General features: G+C 30.6%; 1 protein-coding gene across 3 annotated transcripts; it reads left to right on the forward strand.

Annotated features, from left to right (window-relative positions):
* The first annotated feature begins 499 nt into the window (after positions 1-499).
* LOC121124447 (synaptic vesicular amine transporter) lies at positions 500-20,202 on the forward strand. 3 transcript variants are annotated; one of them, XM_040719601.2, is made up of 11 exons: positions 500-637; positions 721-780; positions 3,918-4,083; positions 13,718-13,926; positions 16,039-16,411; positions 16,490-16,548; positions 16,630-16,998; positions 17,075-17,301; positions 17,568-17,751; positions 17,809-17,957; positions 18,625-18,776. In XM_040719601.2, exons 4-11 carry the CDS (start codon positions 13,791-13,793, stop codon positions 18,742-18,744), a joined length of 1,617 nt encoding a protein of 538 aa, XP_040575535.1. In that variant the 5' UTR covers positions 500-637; positions 721-780; positions 3,918-4,083; positions 13,718-13,790; the 3' UTR covers positions 18,745-18,776. The 3 variants fall into 3 exon arrangements, with proteins under 3 accessions (XP_040575535.1, XP_040575534.1, XP_040575533.1); XM_040719600.2 differs by lacking the exon at positions 3,918-4,083 and having other exon boundaries at positions 18,625-19,722; XM_040719599.2 differs by lacking the exons at positions 500-637; positions 721-780; positions 3,918-4,083 and adding an exon at positions 13,284-13,479 and having other exon boundaries at positions 18,625-20,202.
* Positions 20,203-21,580: the final 1,378 nt, after the last annotated feature.

Here is a 21,580-nt window from a genome sequence, read left to right on the forward strand (position 1 = left end):
TGTAATTTATGACGTCAGTGAAAATGAAGAGTCAAAATTAATCATTTTGACGAATTTTGTATTCATATTATTCTAATAAAAAAATATAAGCATCACATGATGTCCAAATTTCCTGCTCAGTCTATTGTTAATAAGAATAATCCTTTATAAAGTTGGGAAGAAAGCTTTCTCTTTTTATATATTATAATATATTTTGTCATTTACTCTCTATTAAGTAGACTTTTAATGATTTATGTATGTTCATTAGTTTCCGTTGGAGGGGAGGAGAAAACATGGAGAATTTCCTCCAATGGCTTTCACTCCACGCCTTCTTTGTAGAAATGAAGATCCCAACCCATTTTTTATTATTATTCAAAACCCTTAGAAAGCGCTGCGTATAAAAAAAAGGAAAAGAAAAAAAATCAGAGAGAAAAAAAAACGAGTTGAATTTTTTTTGGACTAAGTAGTTAATAATAGGTTTCATTCCTCTATTGAAGGCCGAAAGGCCAGGAAAGAAGAAAAACTATCTATTAAAGGGGGAGGGGGGAAACGTCCCCCTCTCTCCTTTTTATATGATTGACGAGGAAGGGAAGAAGAAGAAATTTGTGGTGGGATTTCTTTTGAAATAAAAGTCAATTAAACCACATCACTACTCAGAGTATGTAAATATTATTGACCATTTTATATATAATCGAAATTAAAATTTGTGAAATATTCTTATTAATTATTCTCTTTGAAAAGGTGTTTGTTCTTCCCTTTTTGTCGTTGTGATTCCGTCGTAGTATACACATTCTGAAATCCGTAAGTACCAATATGGAAACTTGAGATTTAGTTTTAAACTTTGTCAAAAACTTTTTAATTCTTTAAAAATAATAAGGCAATAATTCTTAGATTCCATTTTCTTTTTCCTCCCTTTTTCTTCTCCTCTCTCTTCATCCCCTAGCCCTCTGTTAAGAGCTGATATGCCTCATTTAACTCAAACTATGCATGTTCCACCATACAAAAAAAAGTACTTTAATAAAGTAATAAGTGGTAATAACCAATATATATAATATGAAAAGACATAAATTCAATTACATACATTCGTAATTCTTCATTTAATTATCAACGATTCCTTTCACATAAAACGGATTCATATTAGTCGACCGTGCTCCATGCGTTCGGTGTATAAATAAAAATGCGAGGTTTGGTTGTTTATGACATAGGTACTTATGAATAGGTTGTAAAATAAGATGTAACCCATGAACTTCCTATTCTTTTCTTTAGTGACTTTAGTTCAAATGTATCTAATGTACATACAGTCAGTTCAATAAATAACAAATGAATTTAACGATATTTTTTAAAAATTTAGAGTTTAATTTATAGTATTCAAATAAAAAAAGTTTTTTATAAAAGCTAATTTCTGCTTATCAAGAAACTATCTTTTATAAAATGTCATACAATTTAAAAAAACGCAAATTTGTATCAAATTAATATTTGGACAAAATTTAAGTAGTCCCTCTCAAAAAATGTTCGTCTCTTACGCATTTGTCTTCAATATTTCACAACCTAACAAATGAGTAGTAAAATTCATGAAATATTTTGGGTCGTGATGGAATAGGATCTTTCTGTAGGAAAGATCCTATTCATTAAAGAAAATGTTAGGCAAAAATTCGTGAGGATCCATTTGAATGTTGAATTTACTAGTAACCATAGGCAAAAATCCATCAAATAAGCTGTATCGTCAAAACTAATTGAAAAAACAATTTATATAAGATCCAACTGGAATAGTTAGAGTCTATGAAATAAATAGTTTTGATTTAAAGGTTATCTTGATATATAAACTGGGATTGAATAGTGGATATTTACAAATCCCTTATTATTTGTAAGGTCAAAATGATGTTTAATTCAAGCACAAACTTATTTTTGTAATGGTTGCAATGATGATACAATGCTTTTTAATTTGCCAGTAACACTTAGTAAATAAATTTGAATAAAAGAAGAAGATCCTCCAACAAGGAAGTGTGAACACCTTTATGAATTTTGAGGTTATTTTACTTATTGATTATCTTGTTTAAAGTGCAGTTTCATTAGGAAGAAATATACATAGATATTATTACAAACAAGTATGAATTGAATTACGACAGACTAAGGAACGCTAAAAACAGTAGTGGTCTGACAAACAGAGAAGAGCTGTGGGCCATATGGTCATTTTTACGCTGAATATAATCTTAGTTTGTCTTATTGTGTAAATTTGTATTTTTAAAAATTATCCCTTGTTAAAATTAAGGTATTTCCAAATGAAGATCAGTGGATTTCAAACTTGGGGATTATGGAGAAATGTTATGAGATATGAATTCGTAGTACTTAAAAATCCAATCTATAATATTTTTTTGCATGTATTTCATTCAGTTATAGGCAGTCTATTCAAATTTGTGGGATGACCTAAGATATTAAAGAATTTCAGCGATAGTTTAGAATCTTTATTGGATTTAAGAGACTTATATTAGCCTCGATATGTCTTTACAAATAAAATCCGTAAATTTATCATTCATTTATTGTGTGAAAAGGTTAATAATAGTGAGGGGACAATAAAAAAAAAAATTTTTTTTTGATGTAGATTCTGATGCAATTCTAGTTAAAGTTAAAATAGGGACGGACCGTCCCTATTTTAAATAATAGTTTAAAATATAATTTAAAATTCCATTTTGCTGGCAAAGATGTCCACAGAATTATATTTTAAGAAGGCTTGGTTTTTATAATTTTTTGGAAAAAAAAATCCAAAAAAATTTCAAATATACACATTGATATTCATTTTTTTTTTTTTTCAAAAACTTACAACTATTCACAAAAAATTAAAATTTTATGGGGAAAAATTTCAAAAACTCATGGTTCTTCTCAAAAAATTAAATTTTTAATAACTCTAAATTTCCGAAATCTACAGTTATTCTCAAAAAAGATAATTTGTTTTTTAAATATTAATTTTTGCCAAATTAAACATTATATTCTGGATACAGATCCCGATTCCAGAAAAAACAGGAAGCAAATTTTGTAAATTTGAAGTCTAAATGAGGTAATACAAAACAAATGGTGCTCTGGTACAAATATAGTCAGACTGTTATAGTTCAAATTAATATTCAAACCACAAAAACACTGGGTAATCTTACGTTATAATCCTTTACTAAGCTCTGTGTGCTCAGCACCCCAAACATAGAGAAAGAAATATATAGAGGCGACAAGATGTATGAATTATTAAGCAAATATATCAGTTGACATAAATGGTGTAGTATGACGTCACATTTGTTTGTTTTTCTTACATAAATCATCGGCACTTTCAACTAGATAAATAATAATCAACTCTGATTAACTCCCATAGTCTAATAAAAAGTTACCCAAATAAATTCAAAACTTTAGCTGACGTTTAAACTATTATACTATAGATTATACCAAGAGATAAATTAACCTTGAAATACGAGTTTAATACGTTACAGGAAACAATTTATCCTAAGGGAACAACTAAAAAAAATTAAGCTTGAAGTAACTGCCGTGTTCCCTTGACAACTCTTGACCAGCTACTTATCTTAATCAAAATTCTTATCTTATGGTACTCGCATTACAAGGTGTTAATATATCTTTGTTTCTGTCCTTGGCCATAGCTGACGGTCATTGTCTCAGACTGAATATTTTAATCCACCATGTACAGTCTTATTATGCCAAACGACCAATCTAAATCCCTTTCCCATCTCTGTGACCTCAAACTTCTAATTTTATAATAGCTTTTATGGCATATACAGAGTGTATACGCAGAAATGTCAGATAAAATTGTTAAAATTTTCCAATATCTGGTAAATCTGTTATATATTCTGTATTCACAAACAATTTTGTTCTTGAAAGTTGATCAAAATCTGGCAAAAAAGACATGGGCAATATTATTCCAAGTATACTTCTTCTATTTCTAGTGCATACAACATGCCAAAAATGCTGGATTAGGAACAAAGAGGGTCCAAGGAAGTGATGGGCACAAAAGAAAGCAAAATGTTAACTTGTTAAGTATCCTGGATCAATAATGATCCCGCTTCAAAGAAAATCAAAGAAGTACACTTAAGACAATTTCCTAAAGCAGAGGTTCGGAATATCATAATCTTATAAACTTGAGTTATGATTCAGAAACATATTTTTAAAGTAGCTTAGTATGTATCAACGTCTCTTTTACTGATTCCAAGTCAAATAAGCCCTGCTTTTAAAAATAAAATATATAACAAAGAGCTTTTGAAAATTGTCACATTTTAGAAAAAAAATAATACAATGCATTGTTTGCCTATGAGATTAGTGAGATTTAGCTTGTTCTACCAGGATTTGAAATCTGGAATGGAATGGTGTGAGGGTCATTCTCATACACATGTGAATATGCTTATTGGTGAGCCTGGAATAATAATGATCTTGATAATATTCATAGTGAAGAAAGCTGCCTCACAGCCATTTACATTTTCTTCCAGCTTTTCATTAGCGGGTAATTCTTTTTGATACAAACCACGCCTGTGTATAGGGGTATTACGGTTATAGGTCCAGGTCTCTGGGCCTGGATCTGGACCACAGTACACCAATTAGTGAGCTCTGCTCTAATAATTATTAATAGGCAACTATTCAGAGTCTAACAAGGAATAGTTTGAATTCAACCAATCAACGTTCAGAAGACGATTAAGGTTAATAAAAAAATCGACAGCTAAAAAAAAAAAGCTTAGCTTTTTCTTAGCTTGAAAAGGGGGGGGGGAATCCCATCAAGAAGCATTGTATGTATAACTAAAACATAATGATCATAATGAACATGATGATGAGTTTTTGATCCATTGTTTTGCAAATACCAAAAGTAGCATGCCACTTAGCACAATAACTCACAAAATAAAGAATAGATTGTCATCAAATTTTAACAGCTGTCTTTTGAAGGTAGGTACAAACCGAAAATGAGGTTAATTAAAAAAAATAGTGACATCTATGAGTGAATCTCGGGACTTTACAGCCGATGTGTAATAATTATGAAGTAATATTGAACTATGAAGTAATCAAATAAATGATTACAAAGGAAAATAAATATTCACAGATAATTTTCCATAGGTGTTAAACCCTGATAAAGCAATATCTCGGAAGATAAATCTTAGTAAAAACGAATTAAGGAACATATATTTTGTATTTATGAAATCGTAGTAATAATTAATGACTAAATAAAAATAAAAATATGTTCAAATTATTTTTTCCTTTTTAATTTTTAAGCTTGGAGGGATGATTCTATGTACCTTCCCTCAGTCCTAGCAGAGAATATATGATTTATTCCGCTCTCTTTATCTACACCCTTGTATTTATTGGATTTTTAGAAAGACACGTGTTGGTAGGAGATTGATCGATCATATATTTTTGTTTCTAAAAAAAATCTTCATGCATAAACATATCCTTAAAAATAAGCTAGAACAAAACTTATTCAATTGTCTGCATTTTTTTGGTAGAAATATATGGGAATGATAGAACCTTCTTTATTATAAAAACATACTTCGCTCATTCTATTTAAAATCATTCCTATTTTTATGTAATGGGGTAATTGAGATTCCATTGCATCCTGGATATATTTTGGTTATTATTGAATGAATATTCGAAAATTCAGTAGCTTAGTAAGGGCCTGTTTTTGCATAATTGAATCCTGAAGCAAGGTTAAATGTGCCCATCCTTTTTTTTCTTTCCATTTTTAAAATTTGAGTCCTTTTATTAACAATTTCACTTTTTTCGAAAGTATATTTTGGAGCCTTTTTTTTTTTTTTTTTTAAAGTAATTTTTTTCTTGGGCGGCCCTTTTTAATAAATGGCATTGATGAATTACATATTTTGTATAAAAGATTATTTTATTTGTTTGTTGAATGACCTTTTTTTATGAAAATTCAAAATTATTTCCAACATGGGCCCAGTCAAAAGGGGTACCTGGGGCAATTGCCCACTTAAACTGACCCCTTGTTTCGTATCTCCGTTTTAAATATAATATAAATATATATTAATTGTAAGTGATTTTTATTTCTGAAATTACTTAGTTCTAGTAAATGAGGCTTTGAAAACCCCATCCTAAAAATTTGAATACAAAGCCTATAATTGAAACAAATATCCCAATGAACTAAAATATTTTTGTTAAAGATTTTTTTTATGTAGACGTAATTTCTGTATTTTTTTACTGTTCCTTTGAGTGATACTAGAGATTTGAAAAAAAAAAAAAATCCTTTTTGGAATCTTTCTCATTGTCGAGTTTTTATTATTTGGAGTATGACTCAAATATAACCCTAGTTTACAGTATCAAGCTCCACATTAAGGTATCATTTTGGTTCTCAAATGGAATGTAAAATGTAATCAGTACTCAAATACTTGGAATCGATTCCCTCTTAAACTACAGCTTTACAATAGAGTGAAAGCATTTGCTACTCAATTCAGACTGGAATAAGCAAACTCAAGACTTGAGACTCACAATAAATCATTTTATATTAAAATATTCTATGAGAGTCATTTATACTTTTAGAATCATAATTAAGGAATTGGATTCTACTCCCGCTAAACATTTATTAAAATACAACTCGAAAAGACAAGTAACTACATAGACATAGAGCTCAATGACTGGAAGTAATAAAATTGGCTCATGAATAGAACTGGCGTAACGATAAATATCTGTAGAAAAGTGAAGAAGCAAAATCTTAATTGAATGTTACAAAAAGTTACGAGGAATTTCACTTTTTTCTCATACTCAGTGTTGAGAATATTAGTTTTTATGATACAATCCTATTCATATGATACGTGGTGTAGTTATATTCAGCCTCGAGGATACATATTTGTTTTGTACTATATGGCATAGACAGTTCGATGAGTGGGAGTTATTACATTTTTTTTCTCGATTATTAAAATTATTTTGGAATATCAGAGTTGCATACAGATGAATCAAGTGTTTTTTTTTCAAGACGTACATAAATAGTGTTATAAATCCTAAGCATTTTTACCGTCCAAGTGGTGTTCTTGTTGGCAACGTTTATAACGTTTTTAAGCTGTTATCATTATTTATTTATTCTTTCCGATCATTCCAAACGATTTTATGAATATTTTTATGTTTTCTGTTGTTAATGCTAAATTTGGAAGTCAATTGCATTCTGCATCATTGGTGTCTCTACAATCGCGTTTGAAGTAAGTACACCAACGTTCAAGTGTTGTATTAGATGGAGAAGAGTCGTCATAACGTTTTTAAGCCATTGTTTAGCTTGAACTTAGAACTATTATTTAATTAATCAGTAGTCAAAGAGTTGACAGACTATGGCCCCCGTCAGCAAAAAATCTGTAAACGTTACAATCAATTTTGGCTACTTGAATTGGGATTTGGGGGTCCTCCGAAGGATTATTAAAAATAATATGTTAATAAAAATTGACAACAATTTGTGGAAGAATACAAATGTATTCCTGACTAAATTTTGAGAAAAATTATTCTAATCGAAACTCAAAAAATTGCAAACACTGCTAAAAACAAACACTTTGTATCCTGATCATGGAATATTTGAATTTCAACATCATGATTTCATAGCCCATACAATCGGCCTTCTCTTCTTTTATACATGGACCATTATTACTTTAAAGTTCCTAGGATACCTTCCATGATAATGAGGATTGATATTGTTACATAACTTTTCAATTCATCTCCAACCCCTGACTCAATTTCTATTTAATTGGAGAGAATGACAAAAGGAATAGAGTAGTTTTTGTTATTGGATAGAAGGGAAGTGGAACGTGTTTCTCAATTAGTAGGCACCTACCTAAATATGAATGTACTTGTTATAATCAAGAATTAAAGGGACATGATGTGACGTGATTATGAAGTAATAAAGATAATCATCCCTCGTTATTATTGACTCATTATCCCTCGCATATTCTACATATTATTACGTGTCACATTCCAGAAGACAGTTACCATGGAACGGTCATCTCTACTTATCGCATTCACGTAATCATATAAATGGACTCACATACTACAACAATGATGCACTCACAAGAGAGTAGGAGAAGGGGGAATATCCGCTAAAGAGCAGCCCCCCCCTCACACACAAGATCATGATGAAGAATATAATGGAAAAATAAATTCCTTCACGTACTGGTCTATTAATTCTTCATTCTTCAGAATATAAAAATATATATATGGTATATATAGAAAAAAAATTAGGGGAAACTATTCAATAACCGTAATAATATTACGGTTATTGGTCTGTGGTGTGTGTGTGTGCGTGCTGTATAACACCATCTATTGAGGAAAAATAGAAAATAGACAATGTGCTGCTTCTAATTATAGCCTCTGCTTCTTTTTCTTTTTACATTAATTTAATTAATTAAAAAGCTGCTTTCTCCCGTTTACTCTTTATAGTAGAAATAAATAAATACCAAAATACTCAAATAAATAGATTCACTCCCAAATTGTATTTTTTTTTTTTTTTACAATTACTCTTATCAATGTTTTGACAATCGACTCGGCTGTTCAACAAAACGAATTATTTATTTTATTTTTAGTTATAGGATTTGCATAATAAGTATACTATATTGCAACTGAGAAGCTGTTCCTCCCCTGAAGAAACAAACTCTCAAATAAGTGGAATTTTTTGACATTTTTATACAAATTCGATATTCCTATATGAATTATAGTAAATTCATATTTGGAATTAGGTGGGTTGTGTTGCTCGATATTTCTACCTGAATTATTATAAATACATATTTGGAATAAGGTGGGATATGTTGCTTCTAAATAAGGAACCTTCCTTCAGTTTGGGGTGTTCGGTGTAGTCATAGAGGAGGTCAGCTCTAGGATTGTGCATGTAATTTCTGTTAAAATTTATTAAAATTGATTAAATAACCTTTTATTTTCTTTAAATACATCCAAATTTTCCGGCTATTAAATATCCTAAATTTGTACCACCAAACTCTGGCTTTTTCTACAAAATATTCCAAATTTTTTAGTATCAAATATCAAATTTTACAAATGATATCCTATTTTTCCCTATTGATTTCTCTGTGAGTGGTAAATCCAACTTTTGTAACCGACCTGTTCATACATTTATGTCTCAAAATATTTAATTATATCGGTACTTGTCGACGTCATGATAATTATTTTCATATAATAGGAGCATTTCTGAGCCTTTTTTTGCTTTATTTTGACAATAAAATTAATATAGTTAGGATTATCCCATTTAAATGGTTCCAAACGGTTTTCTAGCTAATCTTCAGTTCCTTGGCAATTGAATAAGTCCTCACATACCGGTCCAACTCAACGATTTCCAATATTTTATCGATATTTTTGACGTCCGTATTATCAGAACGGAACCGTTTGAACCACCGCTTTGCTGTTGCATTTGATACTCTATTGGTTCCATAAAGAGCAGCTTTTTTTGCCGCCTTTTCACCTTGGTCGTAGTGATACTGAAGAATGTATCAAATTTTCTCTTTTTTTACTTCTATTTTTTAACGCTGTAGAACAAAACTGGCTTCATCAAACATAAAACTGTAAATGAACTTTTTCTTCAGTGTACGCTTATCCTTTAATCATACATAAATGTTTCTTTGATGCAATATATTAATTGTGATATATAGGTCACTAAAGACATCTGGCGAGAATCGCTCAGAACTTTTAACTCAACCTAATATTTATCAAATTGAAAAAAAACCTTTTTCGGATTTTTGTTGTGTTTATGCTGAAGTCAAAATATAGTATGTCCAGTATAGTGCCCATCTTTTTTTAGGTAGTTAATTTACTAGGATCTAACGTTACCCCAAATCTGAAACACATTTTATTACTTGATACATAGTCGACATAGATTCTAAATCACGCTATTGAAATGTGTATATTTTCCAAACTTTTTCTTTCATTTTACAGTCGTAAATATCAATTAAAATGCATAAAAAACATAATTTAAAATAAATAAAATCTTAATAACAAAATTGAACAAGTGATTATGATGGTTAAAAGCTTAAAGTTTTATTTTAGCTCACAACTTTTATGAAATATTAATTCTTTTTAACAAATTTTAGGTATAAAAATGTACCCATTGATTTTGAATTAGTTTTATAAAATTTGGGGTATAGAAAATCCGAGCTCACTAACAAAGGGTTCATAAAATTTTACAAAATTGATTAGCTTTATGATAATCTTAGAAAAAAGAGCTCTGTGATATTAATTAAGATATATAAAAATATTTGCTTTTCTTTTTTTTCGATCAATTTTTATAATAGCCCACGGAAAAAAAAAAAAAATTTCTTCCCCAATATGAAAAATGAATTTTTGTGAGGGAATTCAATTATATTTTTTTTCGATCCTTACATAAAGGATTCAAATTTTCCGACTGACAGAGCATTTTTCTTTAACTTTTAATCATCCAAAGGGATCTTTCTCTGTGATGACAGCCCTATTTGTACATTGCGCATACCTGCAAAGGTTGGAAAATGTCATTATATTGCAAGTCCAAGTCCTTGAATATTTTTATCCAGTCCAGTTCAAGTCCTCATATTTCTTATGAGCTCATTTAAAGATAATAGGGTTTTCTTTAGTGCAGTATATATAGACTAGCCTTCGAGCAAGGTTAACAGAAATACATGGTTATACCATAACGCGTGTAGGGTTCATGTTTGACTTCCACCACGCTTTTATACTGACGCCATATTAGGTGAGTGGCTGTGTGTTTTGTCAAAATCTGTTGTTCTTGCCCAATAGTCGGTACAATATATAAGATTGAAATTTCTATTAAGCCCGATTACATGATGGTCTAACCTTGTATTTATATTAACCTCGCTTTCGAGTACAAGTTAAGTCACGAGTCTTTGACTGTGAGATGAAGTTTATTCGCAAGTTTTTCAATATATGTACTCAAGTTGAGTCGTAAGTCTTCATTTCAACTTCCCATCTCTGCCTACAAATTTGTTAAAACTTAATCGAGCTAAATAGGTTCCTCTTTGATCATAAAGAGCAAAGTGAAACTCTTATAACCGACGTTCCCAAGCATTGACAAGATTTCGCTTTTTTGGATAATGCTATATCAAAAATTTAGGGACTGACAAAAAGGTAGAAATTAATAATACATATTCCTAGAAATGAGCTTCTTTCAATGTGTACTTTTCCAGCCTGAAAGTCATCTACACCCTCTAATAAAAGTGTAAAAATACTCAAAAAAATAAAAAAGATGATCAGAAGAACCGGGAAAAAATTAATAACAAAGAGACCCTGGGTATATTATAGATAGTCAATACATCTAAATTAGGAGTCTGAGTGGGAGAGGGGGGTGGGGGATAATCTCAATGTAGGCCTATACTGAAAAAATATATATTTTTTGGATATCACTGATGGTTGGTTATATAGCTGATAATGAAATTATATATTCTATGACCTTTAATAAAATTCACTAGACACTGATCACGTTTGAAACTGAGTTTGAGTCTAATTATCTAAAGTACTCATCATCAATATTTCCTTTAAATGTTGATTTTTTTTTTTTCTGGTCTCAAGTTCAAGTTTGACCACTCAAAACGAGTGGGGACGATCATTAAGGCCCCCTTTCTATTCCTTAGCTAGACGTCGTTGCACTTGTTGGGATGGATCAAATAATTAACTTGTAACCGTTTATTTCCATTTTATTTTCTGAGAGAGCTAATAAGATGCTAAGGGTCTTGTTTTGAAGCACGATAGACTGGTTCTGTTTATTTATTTTTTCTAATCAAGAAACAATGTCCTAAAGGATCTTTAAATTCTTCAAAAATGCAATTTAATAGAAGTTAAAGAACTTTTTAAACACCCAGATTATTAGTCATCATTACATACTAATGTCGATAGTTAAGCATGAATAATTTATAAAATACTTCGTTTTGAGATCCATATTTTTCTCATAAGAAAAAGGTCCTTGACTCATATTTGCTCATGAAAGTTGAAACTGCTTTGGCTACAGATTATGTCTGTGTATTTATATAGAGGATGAATATATTTAAGAACTAAAAGGGACAAATTCAATTTTGCTCAAATATTAATCGATATTCGAGCAAAAATTTGGAACTACTTGCAGTAGTGTAACTCTAGTAACAAAAAGGTTATTTTCACAAAATCAAGAAAAGACGCTTCAATACCAATTTCTGATATGTTAAATTCCATATTTATCCATATTTTTTATTCAATATATACTCCTTCGCAAGCACTAACTGTCTTTACACGCCGCCGGCAAACAAATAGCCATCTCTTGACAATGAAAGCCGTGTCCAATTCGTACCATGCTGTCATGATGACTCCTTGTAGAAAATCAAAATTTGGATGAGAGACAGACATTTATCTCCAAGATATTTCGAACTGTAAAGTTCAGAGGGTTGAGATGAGGGTTGGAGGAGGGACACATCCAGACATACTATGCCATCTATATTGCTGCTATATAAATTTTGGTTCTTCTTGTCTGTATGGGGCTGTGAAGGATTTCTTGATGTTGTTAGGCAATCCGAATTATGATACCAACGGTCTCTGAAGTCCTCTCTCGCTACTGACACCGGAACATTGCCATGCGTTGCCTTGTAGCACCGGCATTTTTACACTTACAGACACGGGATTAAAACAAAACTTGTTTATTTTTGTTTGCGTAATGAAACATTGTAATTAAAAATAAAGGCAATAAAATCGTGCGTATATGCTACTACAAGTTTTGGGTACCCAATCTGTAGGATTTTTTTTAAAGGCATTTATTTAATGACATTTTTTTTTTCATAATAAAAAACTTTTTACAATTAACTGCTCGAATATAACTTATTAAAATAGGAAAAACAAAAGATTTTTCAAAAAGTAAAAATATATTTATATTTAATTTATGACGCCGTAAGATTTATTTTGACTATTTTAAGAGTCGTGACTTATCCTTTAATGACCGATATCATCTCTCTAAAAAGATTTCTAATTAAATCTCTTTTTTTTTTGTTCATCTTAATCCTCTTAATGCAGGTTATATTAATAATATATATTATAGCATTATTAATATTAATACTTGATTAATAAATAATAATAATCATCATCATTGTGTATAAACTATGTGTTTTTGAGACGCACGCGGATGCTTTCTAAAAAAGAAAGAAAATGAAGAAAAAAAAAGCACGGGGAGAAAAGCTTAAATAACTTCTTCTTATTCCTTTATTATTATTCTTATTATTGTGATCTCCCGCTTTCCAAAAAGATTTTCTACTTCTTCTTACTTCATCATCATTAAAAAGAAAAGCAAAAAAAACAAAAAACGCAGGGAGGTCGATGAATCTATGCGTGTATAAATTTCCCTTCACTCATGCTAAAACACCTCCATTGGGTTTTATTCCATCAAGAACTTCACATCAGAGCAGCCTCTCTGATGTGAAGAAAATGATTCCCTATCATTTCATCTTTATTTTTGATAGAGGAAAGAAGTTGTTAAAGAATTTGAGTCCTTTGACACTACACCACAACAAGGGAGTATTTAATGTGAAGGTAAGGATGGTCTCTTTACTAATAAAGGGGCATGACCTGCACATGTATTTATGCACTTGTTTAACCTAGTCATGACTAACACCGAAGCAATTCAGTTAAATTATCATAATTATTTGATTTAAAAAAAAAACTCTTGTCCATGTCTTGGGTAAAGTATTTTGACGCCTACCAAAGCCATGTTCAAAATATTATTGGCATTCAAATTACTGTTGTTTTTTTTTGTTTTTTTTTTTTACAGAGGATATTCACAACGATCCTCACTCACAGCCTTCCTACATAAGATATCCTACCAACACCAATAACCACGCAACATGGGGAAAATAGGAGATTATGTTTCGCGTACTCGCATCGGCGCCTATTTCCATAATGCACGAGAGTCTCGCAAATTAATTCTCCTTATTGTGGCCATTGCTCTCCTTCTGGACAACATGCTCCTCACAACAGTTGGTGAGTATCCTTTTCATTTAAATCGTGTAGGTTTTTTAATATAAATAAATACACAATTATTCCGGGATTTGATTGTTCTCTCTCTCTCTTTTTTATAAATATTCATACATATGAAATTACGGTCCACCAACATAAAAACAAGTAAGGTAGTTTGATTTTTCTCAAAAATGAACCTCAATAAACTATATTCGTTTTATGGATCTACTTTTATTAGATTCCACTTTTGTTAATAAATTATGAATTAAATTGTGCACAAACTTCAACATAGAGTTGAACAAATTCTCAGTTGTAATTGAGAAAAAACAACTATTTCGCTTCTATACATATACAGTCAAATCTGGATAAAGGAAACTGGTAATTTTTAATATGAAAAGTTGACTTTATCCGGGATTTTTTCTTATATCCGAAGTAAATAAGAAATCACAGTTTTTGGAGGCTTATGTAACTAAGTAATTTTGAAACTATCTATTTCTAAAATTTGATTAGACTCTGTTTTTGACATATCATCCAGGATTTTTAGCTTATCTCTCCGCAAAAGTGTTTTACAGGGGGCACTCATGATATAAATTCGTTTTGATTGAAAAGCAAAGTGAAAGGTATTCTTTTATAGACAATTCCAGTTCAAAAAGGTTGTCCCTAGCTTATGATTTGTAGCCACAAAAATGAAATTCTTTGCTCATATGAAGTTGATGCCAAAAATTATAAGAGAAAGTTGAATTTATGTAGATTTTTTATTTCATGTTTCTTCTATGCAAAGTATTTTATGGTATCTGAAATGAGATTAATTTTATGAGTATTTTTCTTATATCCGGATTTGACTGTGTTTGAAAGACTGTATCGGAGCCAAATAGAGCCTCATTTTATACATATCAAATGAAAAATCCAGATCAATGCAATTTTTACACATATATACCTTTACTCATCCCATATATATATAAGTCATGAATATAAAGTCCACCGAAATATTTTTTTTTTTTTCTGTTGATTAAAGTTTCAAGATTGCTTCAGTCTTTACACATCGGATATACCTCTCAGAGGAAAGAAAGATGTAGAAAAGACATCAAAACTAAAATTTGAATGTGTTTCCTGTCAACACTAAAGCAAGATTGTGCGATTTTTCACAAAAATGAGTCTAAATGAGACTTTTATTAATTAATTATCTTCAATTTCTATTGATTAATTAAACATTAAGAGCCACTACAAATTACTCATCATTAAATACCGCCTGGTCATAATTAAAGTATAATCATATAATAGATTATATATTTTTTAACGGACCAAATCGAAGCAAAATGAAAACATTAAAAAAATCCTGATACTCCAAGACATCAGAAAAATTTAAATAAAAAGTGCACAGCTCACTCTCAATACAAATATCAATGAGATATGGAATCATTTAACCGCATTTCTAAAGTTATTTAAATAAATTAATTCATTAGGAATTTTGTTCTATTTTGTATTCATTTTTGTTCAAGATTGATTTTGTGTTGACACAAACCCATGTAATGAAACTTAAAAAAGGATAATTTTTTTTATTCTCTGTTAATTCCTCACATTTCCGGTCAATTTATATAAATATAAAAGAATAAAAAAAGGGGAGAAATATATAAGTTCTTCACACTATTCTTTTCATTCAACAATGCATCTCCCATTATCATTCACATTATACTATAAGTATACAACAATAAAATAAAAATATCCTCCCCCCTTTTATTGTTATATGAAATTAGGTGTTGGCTCCCCTTATCACTATGAAGAAAGCTTTTGACGTTTGATCGAAGCAACAAGTGGTAGTTGAATTCCTTCGCTTTTTAATTCTGTTTCCTCTCTCCTCTTCTTCCTTTTCAATTAACAAGCTGCGATGGTCAACCTTGTTAATCGCTAAAAAAAAAAGAGAAGAGAAAGGGAGAAAGAAAGAGAGAGAGAGAGAGATAACGAAAGAATGGAGGAGTCAGTGAGAGCCTTTAACAATGAGAGACTATTCCTCTCTAATTGGATGATTGAGCTCTAATTATGTACACACACACATATATATATATTATTATGAATGATTCAAAAGAAATAAATGATGTCTCCCCCTTTCTTATCCCTATTGCTGCTGTTTCCCAATAGTACCCATTATACCAGAATTCCTCTATGAAATCCGTCATCGTCATCCCTATCTAACTCCCACTCCTGAGCCACCGCCTACCACGGTGAATAGCGTACTAGACTATGATGTCTACTATGGGGGAGGGGATCCGAGTATCTTTGTGGATACGTTGACTCAATCCTCGATTCCCTATTTGAATGAGTCCTATGCAGGGGAGGAGAGGAGGCGGCAGCAGAATGTTTCGGAAATGAGTGAAAAAGAGCGGTTGGCTCTAGAAAAGGAAATCAAGCATAAGGATCTGGTGGAAGAAAATGTTGAAGTTGGAGTCATGTTTGCTTCGAAAGCGGTTGTTCAGCTCATTGCAAATCCTTTTGTTGGGCCACTCACTAATCGGTACGAGGAATTGCAATAGTACATATAAGGCATTTTCATTCAAACTAACTAAAATGATATGAATTCTGATTTCTCTAGGATTGGCTATAGCATACCCATGTTTGCAGGTTTCGTCATCATGTTTTTCTCCACAATAGGTATGTAAAAAATCCTTCACCACCCCTGGTGGTTACCTAAAAATTTATTTTTCTTTTACCCCACTCCTTTTCATGATCAAGTGTTTGCATTCAGTCGAAGTTATGTCATATTATTTTTCGCAAGAGCCCTACAAGGCATTGGATCCTCATGCTCCAGCGTTTCTGGAATGGGTATGTTGGCGGAAAGGTTCCCCGATGACAAAGAAAGAGGGAATGCCATGGGTATTGCATTGGGGGGATTAGCATTGGGAGTACTCATAGGACCCCCTTTTGGGGGTATCATGTATCAGTTTGTTGGAAAAACTGCTCCCTTTCTTGTTCTCGCTATGCTTGCATTACTCGATGGTTGTCTACAGCTTCTTGTTCTTAAACCCACTATCACCAGAACAGAGGAGGAGGCTCCAAGTCTCAAAGCCCTTATTATGGATCCATACATTATCATAGCTGCAGGTAAAGGGATACTCACTCTCAAAAAAAAAAAATATATATATATGAGACAACATTGCTTTCTTATTCAATCAATCAGGGGCAATAACTTTTGCTAATATGGGGATAGCGATGCTCGAACCCTCGCTTCCCATCTTCATGATGGATAAAATGGATTCCCAAAAGTGGGAAATTGGTGCAGCTTTTCTTCCTGCTTCAATTTCATACTTGATTGGTACAAATATTTTTGGTCCTCTTGGACATCGTATGGGACGATGGAAAGCATCTTTTGTTGGACTCATTGTCATTGGATTTGCGCTTTTCCTTGTAATTTTTATTTTTTTGTCTTTTATCTTTGCAAAAGTTTCTATTTACACTATTTATCAATACACAGATGAAGACTACTCACTCAACTTGGCTGTGATGACAAATTAAGGCGTCACAACCTCCTTGAGTGAGTGATTTTCACTCTGGTTTTCCAACACACTCATAAAAACAATAACTGTTTTACATTGATATTTATATTTAATTATTATTATTGATCTTTCTTTTCCAAAAGTGCCATTTTCCTATTGACAATTTATCCTTCTCAGGTACCTTTTGCAACAGTTCCAGGGCATCTGGTTATACCAATGGGTGCCATAGGATTTGGAATTGGTATGGTTGATTCATCAATGATGCCTGAATTAGGATTTTTGGTGGATATTCGCCATTCCTCAGTCTATGGCGGCGTTTATGCCATTGGTGATATTGCTTTTTGCCTTGGATATGCAGTGGGTGAGTGTGAAATAGGGGGGCTTAAGGTGGACAAATAAAAACACAAACATTTTACAGGTCCTGCTCTGAGTGGGAGCATAGTGAGAGAATATGGATTTAAAGCCATGTTATTCGGTATTGGACTCCTTTGCTTAATCTACGGTCCCTTTTTATTCTTATTAAAGAATCCCCCGCCACGGTCGGAGCAAGAAAAGTGGGAATCTACTGTAAGTATCTTGTCTGTTCACTTCCCCGTATGTCAGTGATTACCAAACATTTGGAATTGCACTCCCTCCCACAAAATAGCATTTGAGCATAGCTCATTCCAAAAGGGGGGATTTTTAATAAAGTAGTTTTCTTGTAAAAAAAATATTATTTTTAAATTATCATTTAAAAAAAAAGAAGTCGAGTTCAGAAATTCGTGGGTTACATTAATGGTGATTCAATATTGTTGTCACGTCTTGTCTCAGCAAGTGCTGTTTTTTATATCAATTCATTATAGTGCCATTTTAAATGAGCCAGTACTCTTTGACCAATACAATACCTAATTCATTTATTTATTTTTACTTCAAATATACACACAAACCAATATTTGAGAGACATATTTGAGTCAATTTTAGGCATTTTATTCAAATTTCTGGGATAACTTAAAATACCAAAGAATACTAGCTATAGTTTAAAACCTTTATTTGATTTGAGAGACGTATATTAGCCCCGACATGGCCCATTTCAAATAAAATCCATCAATTTCTTATTCTCTTATTGTGAGGATCAATTTTTGCTACTTAAAGTTCAATTTGAGGAAAATTGAAAAAAGGTTATTAAGGTTATCTAGCTTCATTTCGTATTGACGGGCCAAATATGTTCTTTATTACAACTATGCATATATTTTAGCAACTCATGTGTGGTGAGACGAAAACAACCGTCAAATATGCAAACTTCGATGATGAACTCATAGGAACAAGCATTGAGATTAGTGGAAGGAAACGAACAGAAGAGCCTTTGACAAAATAATATTATTATTATTATTTAAAAAAAAACAAAAACTCAAGGAGCAAGAAAGACAAGCTTTCCTTTCATAAATAATATAATAATATTATAAAAAACCATACGTCATAAGGTTTACAAGCACATATTTTTTTTTTTTTTCTTCATCTTCGTGTCGTTCGCTTTAACTCTTTTTTGTTCACTTGTTATCTTTACAACAATGTTAAGTGTTTTATATAATATATACAATATTAAATATAATTAATTCTTCCTTTAACTTCATATCTAAATATAATAGCAGCAACAAAACATTATTGAAATGGGGATTGAAAACCAAAAAAATCAAACAGATTTCTCTTTAAGTAGCACCTTTTTCTCTCTTTGAATACCGTTTTAACAACCCATTTCCTCTTATTTATTAATAAATAATTTAAGAAACTCGTAACCACCATAAAAAAAACATCAATTTTAAAACCAACGATTCTATATTTTATCCTTCTTTAATATCCTTATCTTTTATATAAAATACTTTATAAAAAAACATATTAAACCTAATATCATTCAATATATTAATACCATTTAAAATATATGTATATATAATAATAATAATATTATTATATTGGTCTTATTTCTCTGAACAAATTGATTATAAATTATCATGTACTTATAATTCACACAATTGATTCCTCTTTTGGCTTTCATCACGTCTGCAAAAAAGCTTTCAAAATTAACTTTATTTTATTCGTTCTTATTTACTTATACATAGAGAAATATCATTAATATAATTATAATTAAAGACCTAATTTATAAATTATCCGTTATACTTTGTGTCATGTTTAAAAAAGGTCGCATTACTGTGCATTGCTAATGATTCATTATATCATTAACGCGACGGAAATTATGATACTGACCATAATATCCATTATAGTTAGGTGTATACACCTATATATATAATTATTTATACATAATTAATCATTAATAGAAGAGAACCTCGTCTCAAATCGATCTATAATGTATTTATTTATTTTTCTGGATGTATAATTACCTTGTAAGGATTTTTTTTCTGTACATACAATTAATTAATTTAGTGTATGATTATTGTTACTAATTAATTATTATAACATGAGCTACTGATTTAATATTTTAATATTGAAAAATAAGGCCATTTTCTTTGATTTTTACTAATGTTAATTATAGTAATTTAATGTTTTATCATCTCTTTATTAAATTTATAAATTAATGTGTGTTGCAAGTTCATCTCTAAATGATGCTTGACTATTATTAATTAATTAATTATCTTTGTAAAAATGCTTCAATCAATTCGCGTACTCGGATACATTATTACATATTATTATTAATTATTAGTTTCACTCTTAATTTAAATGTTCTTATTTATTTTAAGAGTTTACATCTAATGTTGTTGTTTTAATCATTGGTGGGAAATATGTGTTTTAAAAAATGTATAATTTTGAAATATTATGAGCATTAAATTCGTCTTTTATTTCATTTTTATCATATTACTATTATTATTTTTTTTTTTTTTTTTTGAGGGGGGCTTCTCTATTAACAAAAGGGTACATTTTCAATTCTCCGACATTTTAAAGAAAATAAAATGTAAGAAAATCCTTTAGAAATACAATCATTCCTTAACAGACAAGTATAATTAGTTCTAGGACGGAGCTCGAAAGTTAAATGAATTTATTTCATGAGTAATAGCTTTTAAAAAAAATTAACTTGAAGTGTTCTTGCGTCCTGTTCCCACATTTTCTCAAATCTGGGTCGGTTAGGATCTTTAAACATAAATATTTGAGTAAATTTTGGGTACCCTAACTTTACAATCCAGATCTTAAACCAAAATTACTCTCTAAATTAAATAGTGTCCGAATTAAAGCAACATTTTTACTGACTATTGATGCCGAAGCAATGATTAAACCCAAAGTTAGTACTATTAAAGTATAATGATTAGTTATTTTTGGAATAACTAGGTATATTAACAACATGGAGGGAACTTCAAATATTTTTTTTTGTTGAAGGAGAGACAAGTTTTTTAATTGAATTAAGACTGAAATAGTAATATGTATAAATTTACTTGTCATCTTTATATTTTCTTTCTCTATGCTTACAAATTACAAGTAAAGAAAAAAATAAGATATAGCAATTTTAAACTTAAGAATTTAAGGTAGTTGTGATACGTATAGGGCTATAACTTTGCTCTGCAACGTACTTATATAAAATGACAGCAACTGATTTAAACATTTTTATAATTTATACCAATAAATCTTTCAGAAGTAACAAAAAATCATAAGGAGTTTTACTCAATTTGGCAATGATATTTCATAAACTCCTCGAGACAGCTTTATACAGCCACGAACAGTATCTATTCCTTGAATACTGCAGTTTTCAATGAGTTAATATTTCAAGGATCGTACGAAATGTCTTTTCTTCGGGAATAGATGATGAAAATAAAGGGGATTAATATTTGGGTAAGATGCAGGCTATCCTTGAAACTACATTCAAATCTTTTCACACAAACCCTGGGTAGACCTTGATGTGTATGATGATGCTCCATCTTAAAAAAATCTTCTTGATAATTTTCTCAACTTGTACGTTAGCTAGAGAGCTCAGACTGGTTTAGTTTTTTAACTAATTGTTTATGCTTTAATATATTGAAATATGAATTAATTTCAATTACTCAAACTTAATTCATTATTGAATTAGTAAGGTTTCAGATTTCAATGGACCACCCAATAAACATGGTATTACCTCAATAACTAAGAGTTTATTTAACCTGTATTTTGTTGTAAAATTTCGATTTTTCATCTAGATCAAAACCATAGAGCTATTGCCTTAATTGAGTTACTAC

The sequence above is a fragment of the Lepeophtheirus salmonis genome, chromosome 9 (assembly GCF_016086655.4).
Source record: "Lepeophtheirus salmonis chromosome 9, UVic_Lsal_1.4, whole genome shotgun sequence".
In the NCBI taxonomy this organism is placed as follows: domain Eukaryota; kingdom Metazoa; phylum Arthropoda; class Copepoda; order Siphonostomatoida; family Caligidae; genus Lepeophtheirus; species Lepeophtheirus salmonis.